The sequence below is a fragment of the Pipistrellus kuhlii genome, unplaced genomic scaffold (genome assembly GCF_014108245.1).
Source record: "Pipistrellus kuhlii isolate mPipKuh1 unplaced genomic scaffold, mPipKuh1.p scaffold_m20_p_3, whole genome shotgun sequence".
In the NCBI taxonomy this organism is placed as follows: Eukaryota; Metazoa; Chordata; class Mammalia; order Chiroptera; family Vespertilionidae; genus Pipistrellus; species Pipistrellus kuhlii.
The window spans coordinates 93069490-93090593 of record NW_023425529.1 but is presented as its reverse complement, the minus strand read 5'-3'; the positions used below and the strand labels follow the sequence as shown (position 1 = coordinate 93090593).

At 39.2% G+C, this 21104-nt stretch overlaps 1 protein-coding gene across 12 annotated transcripts in view; it reads left to right on the top strand.

Annotated features, from left to right (window-relative positions):
• ZDHHC20 (zinc finger DHHC-type palmitoyltransferase 20) overlaps positions 1–21104 on the top strand; it is an 89943-nt gene that overhangs the window by 35573 nt on the left and 33266 nt on the right. For all 12 annotated transcript variants that reach the window (XM_045588535.1, XM_036457583.2, XM_036457579.2 and 9 more), the window contains 4 exons: positions 4760–4880; positions 9412–9481; positions 11817–11849; positions 12617–12737. In XM_045588535.1, the coding sequence (XP_045444491.1) occupies positions 4760–4880; positions 9412–9481; positions 11817–11849; positions 12617–12737 (345 nt within the window). The remainder of the gene's footprint in view (positions 1–4759; positions 4881–9411; positions 9482–11816; positions 11850–12616; positions 12738–21104) is intronic.

Genomic DNA, 21104 nt, shown 5'->3' with positions numbered 1-21104 from the left:
AGCAAGAACCTACAGCCAAAAATACTCTACCCAGCAAAGCTATCACTCCCAATCGAAGTCCAGATAAAGAGCTTCACAAATAAAAAAAAAGCTAAAGGAATTCACCACCACCAAACCAGAATTACAGTGGTGCCTCACACAACGAACTTAATTCGTTCCAGGAGCAAGTTTGTTATGCGAAAAGTTCGTTATGTGAAACGTGTTTTCCCATAACAATACATGTTAAAAAAAATAATTTGTTCTGTAGCATAAAATATGCTAAGATGACATAAAAAAAGATAAATTTTTTGTTATTATTTTTATTTAGATACACCTAAAAACATAATTTTTTTTTAAAAAAACACATTTTTTTAATTTTAAGACAGACTAAGTAGAGTCTACCGAATCTTGCACATCTTCATCCATTTTCTGCTTTTTGGCCGATAGTTTCATGAAAAACCTGTCCAAAGTCGTTTGTTTTTCTCTTTTCTCCAACATCTGCCGGAAATAACGGACAAGAGTATCGGAGTAAAGATCGTTGATCCTGTTTGCTTCAGCTGAATCCGGATAGTGGGCATTGGTAAACTCCTGAACTGCTTTCCATTTGACCAAGATGTTCTTGATGTCAGCAGTTGGGATTGGTTGATTGTTTGATTGTTGCTCCTCGTTATCAGATGACGCTTCCCTTTGAGCATTGTCCTGTTGCTGGACCAGAAGTGCTTGGAGCTCTTCAGTTGTCAGCTCTTCTTCGTGTTCCTCAATAAGCTCCTCTACATCCTCTTCCTCTACCTCTAATTCCAACCTTTGGGCCACTGTGATGATGTCCTTCACCACTTCTGTGTCATCAACTACTGCTTCTTCCTGGGTCCACGAAGGCACAAGCATCTTCCAAGCAGAAATGAGGGTCCTTTGTGACACTTCTTCCCAGGCCTTCTGTATAAGTCGTATTGCCATAAGGACATCAAATTTCTCCTTCCAAAACTTTCGGACAGTCATATTGTCTCCACCAAACTCGCATTCTTCAAACACCTTATTAAAGAGGGCTCTAGTGTAGAGTTTTTTAAAGTTCGCAATAACTTGCTGATCCATTGGCTGAAGAATGGATGTGGTGTTTGGTGGAAGCTCGGGCGACTTCGTTGTGTGAAACGAAGTTCGTTGTATGAATCATGAAATGAAGTTCGTTGTGTGCAGCGTTCGCTGTGCGAGGCATTCTTTATGCGAGGCACCACTGTATATGAATTGCTGAAGGGGGTTCTTTAGGAAGAGGGAGAAAATAAAGGTAAAAATTATGAACAACAAATATGTAACTATCAACAACAAGTGAAACTAAAAACCAAGGGAATTAAAAAACCTGATGAACAATATTAACTGTTGAATAGGATCAGAGATATGGAAAGGGAGTGGACTGATGATTCTTGGGGAAAAGAGGAGTGGGGGGTGTGGGAAGAGACATCATAAACTGTGCATCTATAGATGAGGACAATGGGGAGTGGGGAAAGGGCAGAGGGTGAGGTGGGAACCTGGTGGAAGGGAGCAATGGAGGGGAAAAAATGAGGAACTTTTGTAATAATATGAACAATAAAGATTTAAAAAAAAAAAAAAAAGCTGTGGTACATTTATACCATGGAATACGATGCAGCAGTAAAAAACAGAAGAATCTCTTACTCTTTGAGATAGCATGGAGGCACCTGAAGCAAATCATGCTAAGTGAAATAAGTCAGTCTGAGAAAGACAAGTACCACATGATTTCACTCACATGTGTAATCTAAGTAACAAAATAAACTGATGAGCCCTAGCCAGTCTGGCTCAGTGGATAGAGCTTCAGCCTGCAGACCAAAGGGTCCTGGGTTCAATTCAGACCAAGGACATGCACCTTGATTGCAGACTCCTCGCCAGCCCGGGCCCTGGTCAAGGCTTGTGCAGGAGGCAACAAATGAATGTGTTTCTCTCACATCAATGTTTCTTTCCCACTCTCCCTAAAAATCAATGGAAAATGTATCCTTGGGTGAGGATTAACAAAATGAATAAATAAATTAAAAATATAGTGATGAAGGGAGTGGATCTAGAGATCCGGAAGCATGGAACAGTGAGGAATCTCAGAGGAAAGGTGGGATGGGGGGTAGGGTAAGTGGGAGGGAGGTCATCAACCAAAGACCTTGTATGTATATATGTATAACGCATGGAAACAGACAGGAGGGTGGTGAAGGCCTGGGGTGAAGGGTGGTGGCAAGCTAGAGGGGGTTAATGGGGGATAAAAGGGGACATGTAATACTTTCAACAATAAAGAATTACTTTAAAAATTAATTTAAAAAATTGTATTTAATATCAGCTCTGCCATTAATTGTATAATCTCAGATAGTTCCCTGAGCCTCTTAGGATCAGTTTTCTCATCCATAGCTCTTCTATGACAAATATTGCCTTGTTTATAACAAAATAAGCTACATTGATAAGCTAATACTGTTATTGCTGAAGCATTAAGAGTACGGGGTATTGGTATTTGAGTTAACAGGCAGACCAAAATATTCTATATAATAAAAGCCCAAGTGGCGTCACGCCTTCGTGCGATGTCACAAGGTGGCTGCCACAAGGTTGCGTCCACATGCACAACAGAGGTGGGACCCACCAGCTGCTCTTCAAAGAGGAGGCTGGTCCCGGCATCTCATCCGCCTTGTGCAGAAAAGGCGGGTCCTGGTGTAGGAGGTGGGTCGCTGCAGGGGAGGGCAGTTATGGGCAATCAGGGTGGTAGGGCAGGGTAGTTGTATGTGATCAGGCCAGCAGGGGAATGGTTAGAGGCCGATAAGGCCAGCAGGGGAAGGCAGTTGTGGGTGATCAGGTTGGCAGGGGAAGGCAGTTGTGGGCAATCAGGTTGGCAGGGGAGGGCATTTGGGGGTGATCAGGCTGGCAGAAGAGGGCTTTTGGGGGCAATCAGGCCCTGGCAGGGGAGGGTAGTTATGGGAAATCAGGCCAGCAGGGGAACAGTTAGGCATTAATCAGGCCAGCAGAGAAGTGGTTAGGGGGCAATCGGGCAGGCAGGTAGGCAGAAGCGGTTAGGGGCAATCAAGCAGGCAGGCAAATGAGTAGTTAGGAGCCAGCAGTCCTGGATTGTGAGAGGGATGTCCGACTTCCGGTTAGCAGCAGTTGGACATCCCCTGAAGGGTCCCAGTTTGGAGAGGGTGCAGGCTGGGCTGAGTGACACCCCTCCCGTGAATGAATGCACTGAGCCTTTATATATAAAAGCCTAAGCAACTGTTACTAGTCAACCTGTTGCTATGATGCACACTGACCACCAGGGGGCAGACGCTCGGTGCAGGAGCTGCCCCTTGTTGGTCAGTACATTCCCACAGCCAACCTCCCATGGCCAGCCAACCTCCCGCGGTTCCCCCCTTACTCCTGCTCCTCACCATCAGGCCCTGATTGACCTGGCCTTGATTGGGGTTGGGCGAGATCTCCAGTTGGCCCTGATCACTGGCCTGAACTAGGGACCCCACCCGTGCATAAATTCGTGCACCAGGCTTCCAGTGTAAATACAGAAGGTTAAAATTCCAGTCATGATTCCTTAAGTCTTTCAAGCAAAACCGTGTACGTAAGTAAAAATTGAGTAAGAGTATTGTTAAAATATAAAACGTGATTAAGAGCAAGTCTCAAATCATTTTGAGTTTTAAAAGACTTCTGTGAAATAAAGACTGATAAAAATGTAAAGTTCCTGGTTACATGGAATAGAAGCATAAAACTGGGGTTTCTTGCAATTATGCTAAACGAAATAAGTCTTCTGGGATGACATCAGAAGAGCAACTGAAGTTTTTTTTAGGGAAAATGCTATTTAAGAGGTGAACTACAGGCTGATTACACCATGGGAACAAAAATTAAGTAAATGAAAACTGGAAACCACTATATAAAGGAGTCCTTGCTTAAGAAAAAGAGACTATGCTTAGTTTAGTCTTCAGACATTTTCCCAAAAATTAAAAATCTCTTGATACTAACTTTTAAACACCAAAATTTTTATTACCTATTTCATTACCCTTTTGTTACTCAGCCCAGCCTGCACCCTCTCCAATCCATAAATTTTCTCTGTAAAGAAACAAAGATGCGAAAATATTCAGTTGGATCTTCTTTGCAATCATTAAGAGCAAATAGTTTTTAATATATCAAAAGTATATAGTTTTACCATGGAATACTATGCAGCTCTTACCCGTTGAGATAGCATGGAGGGACCTGTATTATGCTAAGGGAAATAAGCCAGTCAGAGAAAGACAAGTATCACATGATCTCATTCATCTGGAATCTAATGAACAAAATAAACTGTTGAACAAAATAGATCCAGAGGCATAGAAGCATGGGACAGACTATCAAATCTCAGAGGAAAGGTGGGTGGCTGGGAAGAGATCAACCAAAGAACTTGTGTGCATATATGCATAACCCATAGACACAGTCGATAGGGTGGTGGAGGCTCTGGGCAAGGGGCGGGGGCAGGCTATAAAGGGACAGTAGTGGAAAAATACGGGGTCAGTAGTGGAAAAAGGGGACATATGTAATACTTTCAACAATAAAGACTAAAAAAAAACACCAAAGGGACAAGGGAAAAAAGTATGTAGTTTTGTTAAAATACAATTGATTTAGCTTCTTAAATTTGGAGATAAATTTTGCCTTCATAAAAGAAAATTTTTGTGCTTTTTTTTTTTTGTTGTCTTTCTGGATAAAACTTTGTTGTTATTTTTTTTCTGAGCATGATAGTTAATATTTTGGGGATTAAAAAGAATTAATAGTTTTTCTACTTTTATAGTTCTACTTGTCCAATTCTGAAAGGGAACATTATGAAAAAGAATTCAGCCAAGAACGACAACAAGAAATTTTGAGAAGAACAGCGAAGGACTTACCTATCTATACCACCTCAGGCTCAAGGAGTAAGAAAAACAAATTTTAAGCTTTTCTATTAATGAATTTTAAAAAATATGGTCATACCTGCCAAGATTTATTTGCATGATTTGACTATTAAATGGATATTGCAATTTCTCAAATAACATAGGCAGGAACAGATTTTTCTAATGTTCTGTGTCTTCTGTGATATTTTAGATATTGATACAGATTTTTTTAATAGGCTCCCTTTAATATGAGTTTCTTTTTCTCTATATCTTTTTTTTCAACTTCACCTTTATGACTAAAAGTTTCAATTATGATTATTAGTAAACTATCATTTGGAAATTCTGGTTTGAATTTGAATATTATGTGCCATCTCTGTGTAATTAAAAAAAAAAAATCAAGAACATGCTAAATTAGAGTAGAAAGAAGTAAAAGCTAATATTCAGAAAGCCAGAATATGAACTCAGGTTTGTGTGATCCCAAAGCTGTTGGTATTTCCACTGTCCCAATGACTCCATTGAGAGTTATGTGAGTGCATTAGCAGCTTCCTTTTCTCAGAGACAGAACCTTATGATGGGGTGAAACTATGAGTGGCCAGACTGATTATTTAAATATAGTAAATTGTTTTAAATTATCATGTAACTCATGAATTCATTAAATACTAAATAATAGTAATACCTACCAATTATTCTGTTCTAAGTGCTTTGCACCTGTAAACTCATTTAAACTTCACAACAATCCTGTGAAGGTTGTTTCTACAGATTAGGAAACTGAGACACAACGAATTTAAATATCTTTTTCAAGGTCAGATATATGCAAAAAAAAAAAAAAAATGGTTTTAAATTAAAGTCTTTCTCCACTCCAGTGGAAAACAAAAGGCTTTTCCTTGTATTGTTATATACACATTGTGAGTTCAGAAAGTATAAAGTTTGCACGAGTTTTGGAGGGGATATTTGACCAAGTTTTTTGTTTTTTTGATGCACTTAATGCTGTCCTTCTTACATAATCCTAACATAGAAAAACCCTGGGTCTGTCACATCCACAACGACCGGAGGTTCAACCTAACGCCCGACTGTGTGTGCAGCAGCTCTGGTGGGTGGGACTTGTGACAGTGGAGAAGGGGACAGGGAAGGTGTGGCCGGCATTCACACTCACTCACAACCACACACATGCTCAGACACACACAGCATACACCAGCTCACAGCCTTTTCTCCCTTTCTTTCCCTCCCTCCTGGGGCTTGCTCTGGCTCTTGTTCTCACAAACTCTCTCAGAATGAGGAAACAAAACAGATTGGGCCTGAAGAGGCCTGGATATAAGGGAGGGCAGACAGAGGGTAGATCAGCCCCCACTGGCCCCGCCCTCTCCCAGCTGGGAAAGAGGAAGAGGGACACAGAGAGGTAGAAAGGCCTGGAGGACTGCTGAGAAAAACAGAGAGAGACAGAGACTGTCTCTGAGATCAGGCCTGCAGGGGAGAGCTGTTAGGGATGATCAGGTAGGCAGAGACAGTTGCAGGTGAGGTCAGGCTGGCAGGGGAGAGCAGTTGGGAGCAAGATTAGGCCAGCAGGGGAGGGGAGTTAGGGGCTTTCAGGCAGGCAGGCAGAGTTAGTTAGGGGCAATCAGGCAGGCAGGCAGAGGCAGTTAGGGGCAATCAGGCAGGCAGAGAGGTTAGGGGTGATCAGGCAGGCAGGCAGAGGTAGTTAGGGGCAATTAGGCAGGCAGAGAGGTTAGGGGCCAACAGGCAGGCAGGCAGATGAGCAGTTAGGAGCCAGCAGTCCCAGATTGAGAGAGGGATTTCCGACTGACTAAACCAGGAGTCGAACATCCCCAAGGGGTCCCCAATTGGAGAGGATGCAGGCTGGGCTGATGTGACAACCCTCCACCCTACACCCCCTCCACCCTGCATAAATTTCATGCATCAGGCCACTAGTTTAGTATATTACCATATGGAATGAAAACATGGATTTTAGGACAAACCCCAACTTTTCTATTACTAGTACAATGAGAATTAAACTTTCTAAGCCCTAGTTTCCTCATTTTAAAATGAGGATAATATCTGTATCCCTGGGTTAGTGGAAGTATTATATAAGATACATAGATGAGATACACATTTAGTATAGATCTTTGTACATAATGAATTTTCAATATATGATAGCTAATTTAAAATAATCCTTTGTTTAAAAATATTTTTACTGATTTTTAGAGAGAGAAAGGAAAAGAGAGAGAGAGAAACATCGATCAGCTGACTCCCACACATCCCCTACTAGGGATCGAGCCTTTAGGCCAGGGCATGTGTGCTTACCAGGGATAGAACCTTATGGTGCATCCTTATGGTGCATGGACATTGCCCAGTCAACTGAGCTACATCAGCCAGGGCAATCCTTTCTTATATTTAATTATGAAAGTTCTGGTTAACAATAATTCTTAGTAGTTAATAATAATTCTCTGCAGATTAGATGTATTTAACCCAAAGTCCAAGATTTCAGAGAATTTAGGAATCCCTGAGATTTTACACAAAATTTCAAGTAGCCTATTCATAACAAGATCATCTGATTTTCAGAGCAGTACATGTACCCCAAAGAGTTAAGAGCCATGATCTTGTTAAGTAAAATCTTGACTCTTTTTAAGAAAATATATTTTTATTGGTTTTTAGAGTGGAAGGGAGAGGGAGAAGGAAAGAGAGAGAAACATCGGTTTGAGAATGAAACATCGTCCCTGCTGAGGATTAAGCCCACAGCCCATGCATATGCCCTGAGCAGCAATTAAACTGGCAGCCTTTCGGTGCACTGAACAATGCCCAGCCACCTGAACCACACCAGCAAGGGCTAAAATCTTTAGGCTAAAAAAGCTTTACTGCTTTTCATTATATAAAATGGCTGTCCTCTGATCTGAACAGTAGCCTTCATCTGTTGGATACTACGTCAAGATCAGGTCAAGAACTTTATTAGTAATTGTTTAATCCTCAGAACAGTTCTGAGATGGGTGCACTTGTCCCCGTTTTAGAGACGTGAGGCACAGTGAGAGATGCCCAGCATCCCAAGTGGCCAGGCCTGGGACATGTGCTTTATCTTCTGACTGTTGGCAGGTCCTGCTCCGGGGAACCATTTTATACTACATTTCTACTCTTAGAATCCAAAATATTGGGGCTTTTTCTTTTTCTTGCTATAGAAGCAATACCTATTCATCTTTAAAGAATAGAGTTACAGAATACATGTTACAGAAAGTCAACCTTCCATAGACCAGAGATCATTGAAAGTATGGAGCTGCCTTCACAGAGGGGAGTTAGGGTGCTGGGCACCAGAGTGGGGTCTTCTCACTGAATTCCTTTGTGCTTTTTCAAGCTGTGTGGATATATTATTATCTATTCAGGAAACAAAACCTGTCTTTCTAAGCCTTCTCACCTCCTATCTCAATCCACCTAGCAGTTATCTCTAGTTTTGTTCCACACTGTTTCCCTGTTTTAACTCTGCTAGCACAGAGGTAGGATTTTCCTTCCCCACCTTCCCCCCTCCCCCCTTTCAAATTTTTACCTTGTAGACCACATGTGTCAAACACAAGGCCCGCGGGCCAAATCCGTCCCGCCAGGCCTTGCAATGTGGCCCGCACCGCGCTGTCATCACTGCACTCTGCTGCGTTTCCATCACAATGACAGTTTATGACTGTTCAGTAAACCATTCGGCCCGCGATTTAGGCTGGATTTTAGATTTTGGCCCCTTCTCTGATTGAGTTCGACACCCCTATTGTAGACTATAAGTCAAAGGCTTTAGTTATTGATGTTCCTCTCACCTTACTGACGTTAAGCCTCTGGCAGCCAATAGTTCTCCCATGGTTTCTAACAGTGTCTCAATAAATAGTTATCAGGAGATGTCTGTGTAGTGACTCTATTTCTGGGTGTTCTCTTTCATGGCTCTTTGTACTTTATTCATTTATGTATTTATTTATTTTTATTTATTTATTTTAAAAATATATATTTTATTGATTTTTCACAGAGAGGAAGGGAAAAGAATAGAGAGCTAGAAACATCGATGAGAGAGAAACATCCACCAGTTGCCTCCTGCACAACCCCCACCGGGGATGTGCCCACAACCAATGTACATGCCCTTGACTGGAATCAAACCTGGGACGCTTGAGTCCACAGACTGACGCTCTATCCACTGAGCCAAACCGGTTTCGGCAATTTATGTATTTATTTTTGTGCACTTTTTAATCTCCCTGGTTTTCTCTCCTTCACTAATTTTTCTCATCACAGAATTTTACTTTATATTTTATTTAAAATAATATTTATATTATAGTAATAACTGCTTTATTGAGAATTTGCTATGCTCTAGAAGGTTTCATTTTAATGTGTAAACTAGTTCATTATACTTGATATTATTTACATTTACAGAAGAGGCTCTTAGAATGTAAGTTACTGGCCCAAAGTCACCAGCTAGTCAGTGGGCAAACTAATATCAAAACTGATGACAGTTAGTAGTTGTCCATTTCCCCAGTTATTTATATAAGAAATGAAAGCAAATTTTATAGTCAAATTAACTAAACTTGTATATCCTTCAACACCTTTTAATTCTTAAATGTAGCCATCAGATATTGTGAAAGATGTCAGTTGATTAAACCTGACCGGGCGCATCACTGCTCAGCATGTGACATGTAAGTGTTACCCCTCATTTGCTTTCCTTTAACCCCAACATTGGAAATTGGCAATAGGAGAACAGAAGGGAAAGGAACATTTTATATGCTTTATACTTAGCAAAAACACTTCACCATCCCCCATTTTTTGCTACATATGAGGGCTAACATTAATATTTTCATAAGCTAGAATATACTTTGGTGTAATCTGTAATAGTTCCTGTACTGGTTGATGGAATTTCCTTTCTTTTTTTTTAATCCTCACCCAAGGATATATGTTATTAGAGAGAGGAAGGGAAAATGAGAAAGAAATATTGATTGGTTGCCTTCCGTACTAGTCCCAACTGGGGATTATACACACAACCTAGGTATGTGTCCTGACCGGGGTCGAACCCATAAACTTTTGGTGTATGGGATGACATTTCAACCAACTTAGCGACCTAGCTAGGGCTGATGGAGTTTTCTTTAAATATATTTTTTGTTTATGCTTAAGATAATATTGACGAACAAGTAAGTAATAACCCCCTTAAGAATAACTATTTCCTGACCCTAAAGTTAAATTAAAAAGGAAAAGAAAACCTATTACCATCAAAGGGCATTATTTGTGTGTGTTTTTTTGTTTTGTTTTTTAAAGAGTAACTATTTCCTGGATTAAAATGTCAATTTCTTTTTTTATTATAAATATTGATATTAAAACTTAAGAAGCCACACACACACAAAAAATATTTCTTTAATTTTCATCTGTAACATTGTTCCCAGAAAAAACTTAAAAGATTTTATTCCTGTGTGCTTGTGAAAAGGTAATGTGTTGGAAGGAAAGATCCCCAGTTTGGGAACCCCAGTTAATTCTTGAACTTAAGTTAGACAAGCTATTTAATCTTCTTGAACTTAAGTTAGACAAGCTATTTAACCTTTACTTTATTATTTATTATGTTAATGGAGATGATCTGTGGTCTGATTTTATAAATATACAAGAGGCCTGGTGCATGGATTTGTGGTACCAGTGGGGTCCCTTGGCCTGGCCTGCGGACATCCCCTGAGGGGTCCCAGATTGTGACCCCACTGGTGCACATTCAGGGCTGGGGAGGACTATGGGAGGGCTCCAGGGCATGTCCAGCCCATCTTGCCCAGTCCTGATTGCCTGGACCCCAGCAGCAAGCTAACCTACCGGTTGGAGCGTCTGCCCCCTGGTGATCAGTGTCCATCATAGTTGTTGGTCAAACGGTCGAATGGTCACTTAGGCTTTTATATAGAGAGATAGATTACATATTATGGCGAGGAGGCAAACTGGGATTTTTTTTTTTCTGATTATAAAAATACTAGAGGCCTGGTGTATGAGTTCATGCATGGATGGGGTCCCTTGGCCTGGTTGGCAATTGGGACTGATCAGGGTCACAGGAGGTTGGCTGGGGGAGGGGCCATGGGAGGTTTCGATCTGGGTCATTAGGGCCAGCCAGCTGGGGGGAGGGGCTGTAGGAGGTTCTGATCGAGGCCATCAGGAGCCAGCTGGCTGTGGGGAGGGACTGCTGGAGGTTGGCCAGCTGCAGGAGGTTGGCTATAAGAGCATACTGACCACCAGGGGGCAGCTCCTGCATTGCACATCTGCCCCCTGGTGGTCAGTGCACATCATAGCGACTGGTCGATCGGTCGTTTGGTCACTTAAGCTTTTATATATATAGATAGTAATGCTTATCTATGGATATAATTTTATAAAATACTAGAGGCTCTGTGCATGAAATTTGTGCATGGGTAGGGTCCCTAGGCCTGGCTGGCGATCAGGGCCAATCTGTGGGACAACTGGTGGCAAAGGGGTCCCCCACTGACACCCGCCTTGGCTGGCCTGGGGCTGCCTGCTCACTGGCCATGGCCCCACCACCATCAGTCGGTGCCTGCAGGCTGGGGACAGCTCCTGCATTGAGTGTCTGCCCCCTGGTGGTCAGTGCACATCATAGTGGCCTTTCGGTCGATTTGCATATTAGGCTTTTCTTATATAAAATGTGGAAAAGATAACCACATATAAGACCATCAGTGTTAATATTTTAGAAACAAAGTCTTTTTATGACTTGTACATGTTTAAAGCAGGGATTGTCTGTATTTAATTTCATTTCCCTTAGCTGATTTGTGAGTTGGACTAGCTAATGTACCAAGTGCACCATATATGTGTGTTAAAATGTCTCTTAATGTGGTCCAAGGCAAAAATCTATTACCTTTTACCTATGAAGGTATTGGTGGAAATATCAGAAAATTTCTCTAATCGAATGCTTACTTGGTTAGTTTTTCTAAGTTGTATTTGTAAAGAGAAAAATTTAAGGGAAAAAATTATCAACAATAAGAATTATGTTTATTTGTTTTTTAGATGTATTCTAAAGATGGATCATCACTGTCCTTGGTATGTATAAGCATAGAGGAAGTAATATATAAAGGTGCAGAGGGGGAGAAGTTGAAAAAATTTTTAAGATTAACTTAATTACTTATATACATTAAGCTTGATCTATTTATATACATGTTTATATTAAAAGTTTTCCTTTAGAAATATATTCTGGTATTATTAATCAAGTAATTATATATTAAGAATTAATATTAAATTTCCAAGTTCCTTATAGAATTTATTAAAAACACACATTCACAATTAAGACATTGCTCCCTATTTTCCAAATGACCCATTTCCTAGTAATAATGATTAAGTTTTTTTGAAATGTCTTATTTATTATTATGGTTAAAAACAACAACATAACTCTAACTGGTTTGGCTTAGCTGATAGCATGTCTGCCTGTATACTGAAGGGTCCAAGGTTCAATTCTGGTCAAGGGCATATACCTTGGTTGCAGGCACATCCCCAGTAAGGGGTGTGCAGGAGGCAGCTGATCGATGTTTCTCTCTCATCTGTAAAAAATATGTAAAATATATTGAAAACAACAACAACATACAATTTATAATACCATCTTAACCATTTCTAAGTTCAGTTTAGTAATGTAAAGTATGTTCACATTGTCCAACTAGTCTTCAGAACTTTTTCATCTTGCAAAACCTAAAGTCTATACCCGTTAATCAGCTTCTCATTTCCCCTCCCTCAGCCCCTGGCAAACATTCTAGTTTTTGTTTCTGTGAGTTTATAATTTGTCTTATATTACAGTGTGACCTTCTTTATTCTTCTAGGGTGAATAACTGTGTGGGATTTTCTAATTACAAATTCTTCCTGCTGTTTTTATTGTATTCCCTATTATATTGCCTGTTTGTGGCTACAACAGTTTTGCAGTACTTTATAAAATTTTGGACGGTAAGTCTTTTTCTATCATAAAACATGTGTAAGACTTTTTAAAATGCTCTATTCATAAATAATTTATTATTATAGGTAGATATACTTTATTTTAATTTTACTAGTTAGAATTTTTAATGGGCAAACGGTAATATTTTCCTAAAAATATACATATTTATTTTAAATAAATGAATATTAAACAGGATGTAGTGAGCTTCGTTTTAGTGATCCAAGCTGTTTTCAGCCACACTCTTAATAGTGGACATAACAATTTTAGGGAAATAATTGCTTTTATTTGAGTTGATGAGACTTACTACGATTTTATAGTAATAAAACTGATATTCTCAAGCTTAGATAATCACTAATCTCTTTCTAATCTGTATAGACATTAATCCTTTTTCTATCATGACTTTTGATTTTTTTTTAATATATCTTATTGATTTTGTACAGAGAGGAAGGGAGAGAGATAAAGTTAGAAACATCGATGAGAGAGAGTCATCGATCAGCTGCCTCTTGCACACCCCCTACTGGGGATATGCCTGCAACCAAGGTACATGCCCTTGACCGGAATCGAACCCGGGACCTTTCAGTCCCCAAGCCGACGCTCTATCCATTGAGCCAAACCAGTTTCGGCGACTTTTGAATTTTTTATCCACATTTTCATTTTATATTTTACTAGAGGCCCAGTGCATGGATTCGTGCACATTGAAAGGAAGTTAACTAGAAGAAATATTTTAGAGGTTGGAGAGGGACCATGGGAGAGCTCCACGGCATGTCCAGCCCATCTTGTCTAGTCCTGATCTGCCAGACCCCAGCAGCAAGCTAACATACCTACCCTGTTTCCCCAAAAATAAGACAGTGTCTTATCTTAATTTTTGCTCCCAAAGTTGCGCTAGGTCTTATTTTCAGGGGATGTCTTATTTTCCCAAGAAGAAGAATATAGTACACATTTATTGTTAAATGAAAAGAAAGGAAATTACCTGTATACGGTACAGTAGTACGGTAGTTGTCAACACAAACCAGACAAACTGTGAATCCTACAGTATCAAGAATTTACTCATTTTTTTCAATGACAATCATATCATCTTCTGGAACATCATCATAACAATCCAATTCCTGAATTTCCTGGTGAATTTCTTGTGACTCCATTTCTTTCAGAATCAGTGGACCAAACCTCTCATGTTTAGCCTGGGGGGGGGGCCCTTATTTTTGGGGGGAGGCCTTATATTTCACTCAGAAGGAAACCTATAAGTAGGTCTTATTTTCGGAGGATGTCTTATTTTCGGGGAAACATGGTATCAAAGTGTCAGCCCCCTGGTGGTCAGTACATGTCAAGTAACTGGTTGAACAGTCGAATCGTAGGACACTTAGAATATTATATATATATTTATCCCTGTTCTATTTTTATTAAATCAAAGTTTTACATTTTAAAGCAGTACTTTTTTAATGACTTTAAGGTGTTGTGTTGTTTGTTTTGTTTTGTTTTTTAATTTAAAAGCAATACTTTGTATTTATGATTCCTGGCTTTAGTTTGTTTGCTATAAATTTCTTCTGGAATTTTTATTGTTTGTGTTTTCACATTTAATCCTTTGATTTTGAAAGGGAGAGTTCTTGTGGTTAAAAAGTACTTTTGGCCCTGGACTGTATTACTCAATGGTTAGAATGTTGGCCCATGCATCAAAGGGTCATGGGTTCGATTTCGGTCAGGGTATGTATCTGAGTTGCAGGTTCAATCCCCAACCTCTTTCTGGGTACTTGGAGGAGCCAGCCAGTCAGTGTATCTCACATTGATGTTTCTCTCTCCCCCTCTCTTTCCCCTCCCTCCCTTCCACTCTCTGCAAAGCAATGGGGAAAATAGCCTCAAGTGAGCATTTTTTTAAAAAATACTTTTGGAATTTATTCTTTCTAAAAACCCTCTGAAGGTGCTTTAAAATATAGGTTTTGTTATTATTCATATATGTTGAAGCCAACAGATAAGGAAGTAATTACCATTGAAAGGATAGTTTGTCACTCACAGTTCCCAAGGGAGAAGATATGCCATATCATGCTACTCCACACAGAGCCACACCGGAAGCACTGTGGTCATATAATAAGCAGAAGGGGCAAGCCCAGAGCCTTTATTGTGGCTTCTGCAGGAAAGGTTGCGCATTGGAGGGCACAGGGATTTATAATTGGGCAGTTTGAGTAATTCGGTACTCTCTGGGCATACAGGCTGTTCCTGGTTATCTGATATTTAACTCCTACACACTAGGAGGTGAATATTGCCTCCTAGAGTGTAAGAGTCAGGCAGAAGGGGTGTTTTGGAATTTGGGCTCTGAATTTGTTTTGTTTATGAGAGATACATTCCTTGCTATCTCCTAATAATTGGATAGCCCTGAGAGTGGCAGTCTCTTCCCAGTCAGCCCCAGATATCAGAGCATCAAGAACATAGGAAATAAGAAAGTATACTTAATGCAGAGTAGCTATTATTATTATTCCAATTTTCAGAGTTGGAAAAGGAGGATAGAGAAGTTAGATAACTACCCAAGGTCACATACTTAATAGTATTGGAAGCCAGAATTTTAACTGACATTTGTCTATTTCAACATACAGATACTTACCACTATGACTTGCTATTCATAATCATAGTTGGGAAGAACTTAATTAAAGCCTCAAGTCATAAAATGTGCGACACCAGCACAGCCAAGAGTTCAACAAGCCTGAGGGAGGGCGGTGACGGATGTAGAAAAGACAGACAAAAAGAATAAGCTGGGTCTAGGTGGGTCTTCCTGTGCCTGGCTGAGACCACAGAAACGATCCAGATTTTACAGTCAGAAGTACACAAGGTAGTGGTCACCAAGTTACAGTGTTCTTGTGAATTTCACTTGTTTTGGCAGCACATGCACCTCCCACAGCCCATTAGCTGCCCAGGGAAGATCTAGGGAGTCACAGAATCAGGCTTAATTATGCTCAGAGGGCTGTGCCCTCTAAGCTGGGACTGGTTTGTGGCTTTGCCAACAGGTCAGTCCACAGCTTAACCCTATAACCGCTCCCTACAATAAAACAGTTATTTTTTTCATGAAATACTTAATACATTTTGGAAGGATTTTGTTTAAAACACCATTAGATGTTTAAAATTTGGGTATTTAAAACCAGGGGATGCTGGCATTGCCTTTGAGCATGTTAGAAAAAAGTACCCCATATCTATGTGGTCTTACCTTAATGATTTGGTCCTCTATTATTTCCCTACCTTGGTATCTTTGTTCAGTTTATAACCTATTTAATCATACTCAATGGCCCTTTTACAGGAAAAGGATTCAGTACCAGATGAATGAAGTCCAAATTATAGAAATTCACATTTCTTTATGAGAAACTTCAGCACTGTGGCATGTAATGATTTATTAATTAAGGAATATTAACTTTTAGATTAATCATGTTAAGAAAGTCTAGTAAACTTAAATCTACCATTTTCTTCATTTGTTCAACAAATATTTACTTACCACCTATACTAGTAATGTACCAGGTAGTATTCTAGGCACTTGGGATATATCAGTGAACAAAACAAAAGAGTAATGTCTTTGGAAGGAGGAATCAAATAACAAACGTAATAAATAAGTAAATTGTATATTAGAAAGTAAATGCTGTTAAGAAAATAAAACTAGGGTAAGGGATTTGGCAAGTGTATGAGAGTGGGTAGAGTAGGTGTAGTTTGCAGCATTACAGAGAGTGAACAGGTATACCTCAGTAAGAAATTTTGAGGAAAGACTTTAAGTTAGTGGATATCTGAGAGAAGTAGATACATTTATGCATACAATACAGGAGCACCTATATAAAGCAAATATTATATTAACAGACTTAAAAAGGAGATATAGCCTGGCTGGTGTTGTGCAGTGATTGAGTGTTGACCTATGAACCAGGAGGTCACAATTCCATTCCAGGTCAGGGCACTTGTCCATGTTGCAGGCTCAATCCCCAGTAGGGGGTGTGCAGGAGGCAGCCAATTGATGATTTTCTCTCATCATTGATATTTCTATCTTCTATCTCCCTCTCTCTGAAATTATATATATATATATATATATATATATATGTTCATATTTATATAATTTTATTTTATTTTTAAAAATATATTTAATTGATTTTTTACAGAGAGGAAGAGAGGGATAGAGAGTTAGAAACATCGATGAGAGAGAATCATTGATCAGCTACCTCTTGCACACCCCCTACTGGGGATGTGCCCGCAACCAAGGTACAGGCCCTTGACCAGAATCAAACCTGGGACCTTTCAGTCCGCAGGCCGACGCTCTACCCACTGAGCCAAACCAGTTTCGGCTATGTATATATTTTAAATGAGATATAGACAGCAATACAATTATAGTAGGGGGCTTTAATCTCCCACTTTAATCAGTGGATAGATCATCCAAACAAAAAATCAATAAAGAAACATCTACCTCATCTTAGCTGGTTTGGCTCAGTGGATAGAGCATCAGCCTCTGGACTGAAGGGTCCTGGGTTTAATTCTAGTCAAGGGTTGCAGGCTCAATCCCCAATAGAGGGGGCATGCAGAAGGTAGCCAATCAAAGATTCTCATCATTGATGTTTCTCTTTCTCCCTCTCCCAAATCATTAAAAATAAGTTTAAAAAAATATGTTTGAAAAAAAATAAAGAAAGAAACCTCTACACCAAATGACACATTAGTCCATGTGTACTCAACAAATATGTAGTGAACACTCCATAAAAAAAAAAACAGAATATACATTCTTAAGCACCCATGGAACATTCTCATCACAGGATACATCTTTTTTAGTAAAAAAAGCAAGTCTTAAGAAATTTAAGAAGATTGAAATCATACAAAGCATCTTTTCCAACCACAATAGTATGAAACTAGAAGTCATTTATAAGAACACAACTGGGAAATTAACAAGTAAATGTACATTAAATGGTACTGAACAACCAATGGATCAAAGAACATATCAAAAAATATCTTGGGACAAATGAAAATGGAAGTAAAACACACCAAAGCTTACAGAATGCAGCAAAAACAGTTCAAAGAGTGAAGTTCATAGTAATAAGCACCTATGTTAAGAATCAAGAAAGATATCAATGCAACTTCAAACCTCAAGAACTAGGAAACGAAGAACAAATAAAGTCCAAAGTCAGTAGGAAGAAGGAAATAACAAAAATCAGATTGGGGTTCATTCACAATTCAGCTACCAGGGAAATTAAAAATGGTGGTGGAGTAAGCTGATGCTACACAGACACATTCACAGGATCAATGACATATTACCTTACACCTGTCAGAATAGCTACCATCCACAAATGCCAAGCACTGATGAGGATGTAGAGAAAAGGGAACCCTAGTACACTGCTGGTGGGGATGCAGAATAGTGCAGCCATTATGGAAAACAGTATAGAATTTCCTCAAAAAATTAAATATGGAACTGCCATTTGAGCCAGTGATCCTACTTCTAGGAATATATCCTAAGAAACCAGAAACCAATGTATGGGCCCCTATGTTCATAGCAGCACAATTTACAATAGCTAAGATCTGGAAATAGCCCCAGTGCCCATCAGTATATGAGTGGAAAAAGAAGCTATGGTACATTTACAGCATGGAATACTATGCAGCAGTAGAAATAGAAGGATGTCTTACCCTGTGAGACAGTATGGAGGGACCTTGAGAGTGTTATGCTAAGTGAAGTGAGCCAGTCAGAGAAATATAAGTATCACATGATCTCACTCGTGGAATCTAACAAACTCATGAATGGCGTGGTTCCAGAGATAAGGAACAGAGTGGGGAATCTCAGAGGGAAGGCTGATAAGGGTGAGTGCTGGGTGGGAGGTGATCAACAAAAGAACTTGTATGCATATATGCATAACCCGTTGTCATAGATGGTGGTGAAGGCAGGGGGCGGGAGCTGGTGGAAGGGGTCAGTGGGAATAAAAAGAGGTACCGTATTTTTTGGACCATAAGACGCACTTTTTTCCCCCCAGAAGTGGGGGGGAAAAGTCCCTGCGTCTTATGGTCCAAATATAGCCTACTCATATACTTTAAAAAAAAAGTTTTTTTACTTGCCCAGCTTTGTGTGGTCTCTGTGTGCTTGCCCGGCTCTAAAATGGTTCTAAATGCTGCTGTTTACTTTACAGGGTTGATTACATGTGTTTATGACTGTGATGTTGGGTTTTAATGCACATAAAATATTTTAGGACACTATTTGTTTCAGAATCTTTTTTTCTTCATTTCCCTTCTCTAAAAACTGGTGCGTCTTATGGTCCGGAGCGTCTTATGGTCTGGAAAATACGGTAATACTTTAAACAATAAACATTAAAAAATTCAACTAACATCTACAGAATTTAAAAAATAGATAAGAAATCAGTGAAATAGACTTAAAAAGAAAATAGAAAAGATTAGTGAATATCAGAGCTGGTTTTTGTAAAGAAACAAAAATAAACCATTACTTAGACTCACCAAGAATAAGAGAGAACTCAAATAAAATAAAAAATGAAAGAGGAGACATTACAACTGATACCATAGAAATACAGAGGAATATAAGAAACTATTATGAACAATTATATGCCAAGTATTGGACAACCTAGAAGAAATGGATAAATTCTTAGAACCATACAACTTTCCAACACTGAATTATGATAAAATAGAAATCTGCACAGACTAATTAGTACTAAGGAGATTGAATCGCTCATCGAAAGCCCCCTCAAGAAAAGTTCAAGACTAGATGGCTTTGCCGAAACCAGTTTGGCTCAGTGGATAGAGCATCTGTTTGCGGACTGAAAGGTCCCAGGTTCGATTCCGGTCAAGGGCATGTACATTGGTTGCGGGCACATCCCTGGCAGGGGATGTGCAGGAGGCAACTGGTCGATGTTTCTCATCGACATTTCTAGCTCTCTATCCCTCTCCCTTCCTCTCTGTGGAAAATCAATAAAATATATGTTAAAAAAAAAGAAAATACTAGATGGCTTCAATGATAAATTTCACCAAATATTTAAAGAACTAAATCCTACCTTAAACTTTTTCAATAAATGGAAAAAGAGGGAATAGTTCCAAACTCACTTTCTGAGGCCAGCAGAACCAGACACGGTCACTACAAGAAAATATTACATGCTAAAATCCTTGGTGAACAGATACAAAAATTCTTCAACGGGATTCAGTAATGCTTTAAAAAAATTAAAGCAGCAGCCCTGTAGGTTGCTTGGTGGGAAAAAAGAAAAAAAAGAAATCATACACCATGATCAAGTGGGATTTGTTAAAATTCAAACCTGTATATACAACTTGACAAAGTGGGTATAACATACTGGACCACAATAAAGGAGATTTTATATATATCTCAAGTGCACAGCTAACACCAACTGTGAAAAGATGGGAGCTGTTCCTCTAAGTCACAGTGTTTCCCAAAGTGTGGTACGCATACCCCCAGGGGTATGGGAAGAGTTTGGTGAGGATACGCACTGCACCGTGCTTAGCTCGCCTAATTCTACGTTCTCATGAGTACGAGGGGTACTCGGCGTTATGAAAATTATAGAAGGGGTACACATATGTCGAAAATTTGGGAAACACTGCTCTAAGATAATGAACAAGACAAGGATGCTCACTCATTTATTCAACATAATATTGGAAGTCCTAGCCAGAGTTTTTGGGCAAGATAAAGAAAGACATTGCCCGGCCAGTGTGGCTCGGTGGTTCAGCATTGACCTATGAACTGGGAGGTCATGGTTCCATTCTCCATCAGGGTAATTGCCTGAGTTGCAAGCTCGATCCCCAGTGCGGTTCGAGTGGGAGGCAGCCACTCATTGATGTTTCTACTCTCTCCCTCTCCTTTCCACTCTGAAATAAAAATATATATACTTTTTTAAAGGTTACAAAATTACTTTAAAAAAATCAAGACATTGATATTATGAAATGAAGAAGTAAAACTGTCTATAGATGTCATTTATAGAAAACCCTAAAGATTCCATCAAAAAACTTAAAATTAATAAATTCAGTAAAGTCTTATGATATAAAAAAATCTATACAGAAAAATCAGTTGCATTTTACTACACTAATAATCAGAAAGAGAAAACACCCCCATTTATAATCATACTACAAATAATAAAATACCAAGGAATAAACTTAAGGAGGTGAAAGACCTGTTACACTAAAGACATTGATGATAGCATTTAAAGAAGACACAAATAAATGGAAAAAATAGTCTGTCCGCGGATAGGAAGAATTAATATTGTTAAAAGGCTCAGACTACCTAGAAGTGGTCATTGTGGGTAAGGGGGGCATATGTAATACTTTCAACAATAGAGATTTTTAAATGTTTAGACTACCAAAAATAGTTTACAAATTCAATTCAATTTCTCTCAAAATGTCAATGGCATTTCCACAAAAATAAACAGTCCTAAAATTTGATT